General features: G+C 52.8%; 1 protein-coding gene across 1 annotated transcript; it reads right to left on the bottom strand.

Moving 5' to 3' along the window:
* Positions 1–926: 926 nt before the first annotated feature.
* CTRU02_202898 (Amidophosphoribosyltransferase) lies at positions 927–3,477 on the bottom strand (the record flags this gene model as incomplete). Its single annotated transcript, XM_036731226.2, has 12 exons — positions 927–951; positions 1,025–1,346; positions 1,409–1,436; positions 1,492–1,569; positions 1,660–1,884; positions 1,977–1,993; positions 2,065–2,426; positions 2,509–2,661; positions 2,720–2,866; positions 3,023–3,192; positions 3,288–3,353; positions 3,454–3,477. The coding sequence occupies 12 exons, from the start codon at positions 3,475–3,477 to the stop codon at positions 927–929; spliced, it is 1,617 nt and encodes a 538-aa protein (XP_036577095.2).
* Positions 3,478–6,357: the final 2,880 nt, after the last annotated feature.

Raw genomic sequence — 6,357 nt, 5'->3', positions numbered from 1 at the left:
GCAGTAGGGTCGAGATTGGGTTGTTCCCGAGCCACGGATGCTGGCTTTCGGCCGAACCCCCCCCAAAGTGGGAGTGGGGGGGCGGCGCAGGTCAGAAGTTTATCCAGGCATTGTCGCATCAGCCCGCGTTTTAACTTTCACCTTGAGGTACCTTGTGACCGGATGATTATTGGACATGTTGAGTATTGCTTAAAGTTTGTCTTCCAACATCTGTATTCTTATGAGAGTGCCATTAGAGTAGCGCTGGCTGCTGCTAGAGCAACCAACTGCAGGATGGGGGTGCTCGTTCAGGACTTATCAGCCTGTAAACCCCCAAACGGCCAGGGCCCCAGATTACTTGGCAAGTATCCATCATACACTACTGGTGGGCCGTGATGCTTCCATCGTTGCAGCCAACGATATGAATCAGGCCACAGGACTGTACGAGCGTAACTCAGCCCCCCATCGCCTACTTACTCACGCAGAGTTCACAATCCCAGGAAAGCGCGCGTGATTCCGTGACGAATTGCTTTGTCAATTACTCTATCAAAAGAAGCACACTGCCACCTTCTAATTTGCCCTCCTCGAGACAATGGAACTGCAACCATTGAATCATGCATTCCATATCAATCCCATACTTCCTCCCTCCCTCCCCGTACTCACCCCAGTTGCGGAACACTTGAAAGATCGCTCGCGGAAAGTTTCTGCCATGTTAGAAGAGCCCAAAAGTAACAGGCCCCCCCCTTATGTGATGTGCAGCTATCACCACCAGAGCCTTTTCACAGGCTCTGGGTGGAACGGACAGCTTCGCTTGGATGCATGTTGTGACTAACTGACTGGCTTCCCTGTGCCAGGAAAGCCAGTCGAAAATTCGGAGCCCAAAACAAAGCTCAGAGGAGGAAATCTTCAATTCTTTAATCAGTTCATCTGGTCCATGTCGCTTTCCTTCAGGACTTGATGAGGTTGTGAATGCTGCAACGCATCGTCAGTCACTCGTTCCATACTAAAAAAAAAAAAAAAAAAACATGCGGGGTTATAAGCATACCTAGGGTCCTCTTGCGAGGCCGGGCTCGGGCCAGCACCGTTGGCAACAAGGTTCTTGGAAGCCTTTGCCTGTTCATTCGTGGCGGCCGCGTCCTTCTCCGTCTGGTGCAGATCGCTGAGGTGCTCAGCGTAGCCGGGGGGCACTGCGGTCTTGTACTGGCCGCAGAAGACGCCAACCTCGAAGTCTGTGATGTCGCTCTTCTTGCCCTCATCTACTGCCTCGAAGCATGCGGCCTTGAGGTCCTCGAGATCTTGGTAGATGACCTCGTCAGCGCCGATAAGAGTGGCTACTTGTTCCGGCGTCTTGCCGCGAGCAATGAGTTCTAACGTCCGTGTTAGCATTTGCTTTGCATTGTGGGAGAGAGAGAGTGATAGCTGGAAATACCTTTCGGGTCGGCAAGGTCGATACCATGCTAGAGGAGGACAGTTAAAAGCGGATCAAGCGTGTTGAAAGGTCCGAAGTCTTACGATGTGGGGATGTGTGATCTCGGGAGAGCAAGAAACAAACAGAACCCTGGTGGCTCCCGACTCTCTCGCCATTTGGACCTAGGTAGTTCGCGTTGAGTTAGCGACCGCTTTCATTGGTGTGTGATGCTTCAAACCCGCACAAACTGCGAGTGGTGGAAGGATACGTACAATCTCGCGGGAGGTGTTTCCTCGAACAAGAGAATCGTCGACAAGGCACACGACCTTGCCCTTGAACTCGTCCGTGATAGGAGAGAGCTTGCGGCGGATACCCTTCTGGCGCATCTTCTGGTCGGGAAGAATGAAGGTACGGTAGACGTAACGGTTCTTGACAAACGCGTTGGAGAAGGGCTTGTTCAGCTCCTCGGCCAGAACGGCGGCTGCCGTGTTGCTCGTCTACATTCAACATCATCAGCCAAGATAGCCCGCAACCAACAGAGGGGGGAAGGGGGGTGTCGTGAGGCATCATGTTGTGATGGCTTGCTTACCTCCGGAACAGGGATAACTAGGCCAATGTCAGCAAACTGCTACTCCTTTCGAAATATGTGGAGTATGAGAAGAGCTCAAGCCACTTACTGACGTCAATATCCTTGATCGCCTGCTCTCCCAGTGTCTTCCTCATCTTCTTGGCCAGCTTCAGACCCATGCTCTGTCGGCTGCGGTGTACTGACAATCCGTCCATCTTGGTGTCTGGGCGAGCGAAATAGACGTACTCGAAGATGTCGGGAGTGTAGGACTTTCTCTCGACGATTTGGCGGAAGTGGGGGACGCCGCCCTTCTCGATGAAGACGGCCTGTCCGGGGAGGATGTCGATGATGTCGCTGAAGCCGAGCTGTCTCAGGGAGATGGACTCGGAGGCCATGAAGTAGTCCTTGGCACCCTTCAAAGTGGCGGAGGGACGGGAGCCGAGGCAAAGGGGTCGGATACCGTTGGCGTCGCTGGAGGAGGGAGGCAGGCACGGTTAGATCTGGGGCTTGCCAGGAGACGGAAGAATCAGCGGTGATGATGAAGGTTACTCACCGGAAACCGAGAATACCGAAGCCGGCGATCATTCCGGTGCAGGCGAAAGCGCCGTGGCACCGCGCATACACCTCGCGCAACGCAGTGAAGACATCGTCCATGTTGGCTCGGTTCTTACCCAGCTCGTTCAGGGCGTAAGCGTAGACGTTGAGCCTAGCATCTGGTCGTTAGCAGCAGCCCCTACGGAACCAAGGCCATGGCGAAATCCTACAGAAGCTCGGAGTCGGAGTCGGTGTTGACATGACGGTGGGCCTCGTGGTCGAGGAAGGTGAGAAGCTCTCCGGGGTTGACGAGGTTTCCGTTGACGCTCATGGACAAGCCGAAGGGGGAGTTGACGTAGAAGGGCTGAGCCTCTGAGCTGTGTGTATCGCAAAAAGTGTTAGTAGAGTGACTGTATGACGAGGCTCTGCACACAGCATAGCAGCATCCCCCCCTCCCTTCCCTCAAAACCAGGAACACCTATCAAACAGCCAAGGAGGGTTAGTCCATGGTGGGGGCGGGGTGGTCGACCTACGCGGAAGAGGTTCCGGCGGTGGGATATCTCAAGTGCGCGATGCCCATGAAGCCGGGCAGGTTGGCAACACGGCGACCCTCGTCAAAGACCTTAGCAGCCATACCATTGCCCTTGCATTGGTATACCCTTCCGCCCTGGCAAACAGCGATGCCCGCAGCATCTTGCCCACGCTATTGCGGGGTTAGCGGGGTAAAAGAATTACGGGCATTATCTACACCCGGTATTGAGGGCGAGGGCTCCGAGCTCGAATTTCGGTAGGACTAACATGTTGAAGGAAGTACAGGGACTCGTGGAGATCGACGGCGGCTGTGGTGTCTTTCGAATCACCCAACTGGAAGAGGGGGGGGGGGGGGGAAAAGTCAGCCTTTTTTTGTCGCAAGCATCGCGGGCTTGGGGTGCGCGGGGCGCGGGGCAATTTCAATTGGGCTCACCAGGATAGCGGAAACGCCGCACATGTTTGCTCAGGGTTTTCCGAGTATTTTTTTTGTCGAAGAAGATTTACGGACGACTAAAGTCGCAACGACGAAAAAAAAAACTGCCTTGGGGGCGGTATGGGTGACGCAGAGCCGCGACGCGAGGTAGAAATACCAACAGGCGATTGGCGTTTTAGAAGCTTTGGAGACCAAAAAAAAAAAGGTTAAAAAAATAAAAAATAAAAATAATCGACCCAAAGATTTGGGCCGATCTCGCCCGTGAGATCCCGTGTTCTAAGTGGCCGGGCTTAGTCATTTCCGGACACTTACCTAATTGGTTCCTTTAGCCACCAATACGCAGTATACACTACTCCGTAAATAGTGGGTTAAATAAAGACGAGGTGTTGGTTGGTAACCAAACCGAAGGGGAGGAGGAAAAAAAAAAAAAAGCCCTACAGACGAAATAAGTTTAAGCTGCTAAGGCAACCCGGGGCGCAAACACCAAAACAGTCTCGCTAAGAAGAGGCATGTTTCCCCGGACCCCGACCCCGACCCCGACTCTTATCCGCTCTGACGATTAGGGAGGGGGGTTCGTCTCCACCAACCGCCACCTGGACCTGGGTGTAGGTAGTCAAGTTAAGTGATGCTTCTAGCCAACCAGCCGACCGCCAGCCGCCGTTTCGGCCGGCAGTTTTCTCGCGATCCAAGCCGACTAATCAGCGTCCAAGCCGATGAATAAGTGAAACACAGCTCGGATAAATGAGCCTCCTTAATGCTTCGATACTATTTTGAGATTCCAAAGTAGGCTTCTGGAATTGTTCTTTCGCCCTTCCTTGAGGTGGCCCCCCCTCCCCTTGTTTCTTCACTTTCACGTCATTTATAACTAACTCTCAAGACTTGTCATTGATTACTATATCCAACGCTCACAGGCCAATCAAAACACATCGTGCGCGATCAACGATGCGAAATGTACCATACGTTCAGGTGTAAAGATGTCAAGCAATTATGATTATCAGGAGACTATCCCATATGTAACAAGAACCAAAACCCGTATCCCAAGCCGGTAAAAGCAAAGCGAAGGGTATAATGCTATGTGCAAGCCCACCAAAAATGTTGTATTCCCGATTTCTTCTTAGCCCACCCACCCGCCGAGGCCGCCGGTCCGTACCTGTACCATTGTCCGTGTTTCTCTACCCAAGGCCACTCTTACATGAACCTGTCCAGACTAGCCCCCTCTCTATCACCCAGTCCCCGAAACACGCCGTGCGGTGCGCTCTTCATTGAGCTGCCGCAAAATAAAACAAAAAAAAAGCCAAAGGACCAAATGTAAAATTGTATGAAAAGTCTGAGAGATAAGGAGATGGCGGGAATACCGCTGAATAGGGTGTGTGATGTGATGTGATGTGGTGGGGCGCGAGGGGAGTAAGACGGGAAGTGAGCGACACAAAGTACCAAAGTGATAAAATATTGATCGGTTGGGAGACTGCCGAGGCGTAGGATAGATAAGCGATGTTGAAACGTAGTGAGATGCTGTCGGCAACTTGTTGTAGATAAGCCACGAGGCTCGAGGGTACCGAGAGGTTGCAGTGCTTGGGAGAGTTGGAACGGAATTCGGTAGTAGTGAGCAGTCGTAGAGGAGAATAATTGCGCAGAATGCAGCCAAGGTAACGCCCAACTGTCCGGGTGGGAGCTGCAGTCTATCCCTTCATTGACGGAATAAACAGCTCCAATAGTGGGTGCAAAGGCTTCCAAAATGAGAATGAAGGGTTGTATGGAGTGAACCTAGGATGGTGTACGAGATTGTCGCTAGGATAATTCGAGTCTTCGTGGCCGTAGTATGCCTTGTTTTAGCACCGTTATCGTCATAGATGTACCCCCTCCAAAGTCGGTGTCATAAGAGCCAATCGATCCCGGCTCTTCTCTTCGACTTCGTGATGGAGGGTCGGAACGGACGCATGGGAATAAAGTGAACCGCGCCACCCGCCTTCGTAAGGCGGCACTCTGCGAATGGTCGATTCCGCTCCAGTGGTGGGGTGCTGTACTTGTTTGGGCTCATGTTGTTGAATGTTTGGTCTTTCGTCCTCCACTACGTATTTTCCATGGACGCATTCGAGACCTGCTTAGCGTGATAGATTGAAGTGATGTGTCTCATGTGAATGGACCGGGTGAGCCCTTCAACCCATGTCGAAACTCGCGGGTACGCCAATGCACAGTTTAAGAGGGTTGGCGGGAAGGCAAGCGAGTGGCCAGAAGCAAGCTGACTCGGGAAGACGTTTGAGACGACAAGGTTCCATTCCATGGGTGCTAGGGGCAGACGGATATGGCGCGGTATCGTTGAAGTCTCCTTGATGCAGATGATGTACGTCATGCAGGCCGGACGGATGCAGGTTGACCCTCCGAAAGACGATCACCGGATACACACCTAACCCTTCATCCCCAATGACTTGAGCCAATGAGAGGGCGAATCGCGACAGGATCGAATAGCTGCATGAGCTGCAACTTCGATAAGCTGAGTCAAGTTGTGAACAGAGGATTCGACCGTAGGTAAGAAGGAATAATCCAGCGCCGCCAAGTCGGTTGCTTGCCTGATGTTAGGGCTACTGTTGTGCTGGAAATCGACGGAAATGCCAAAGATGGGGGAGAGAAGAAGACCAGAATATTGAATCGGAGGGTATGGGCTCAGCCGGTCGGTGACGGAGAGTGGAGCAGGTACATCGGCCGATAATAGCGGGGCGTTGGCCGTCTATTTCGGGAAAGGTGAAGGCTGTTCGGGGGTGTCGATTGGTCTGCGCCACAGCACCTGACAGTCCTCCGGTATCCACCCATCCACACCGGAGAAGTCAAAAAGACCGGGGGGTGTAAACCCGTGAATGCCTACACCACCACACCCTCTTCCACTTCCTATCCTTCTCTTTAAGCGTT

The sequence above is a fragment of the Colletotrichum truncatum genome (genome assembly GCF_014235925.2).
Source record: "Colletotrichum truncatum strain CMES1059 chromosome Unknown Contig_0001, whole genome shotgun sequence".
Classification (NCBI taxonomy): Eukaryota; Fungi; Ascomycota; class Sordariomycetes; order Glomerellales; family Glomerellaceae; genus Colletotrichum; species Colletotrichum truncatum.
This window is presented reverse-complemented; position numbering and strand designations above follow the sequence as displayed.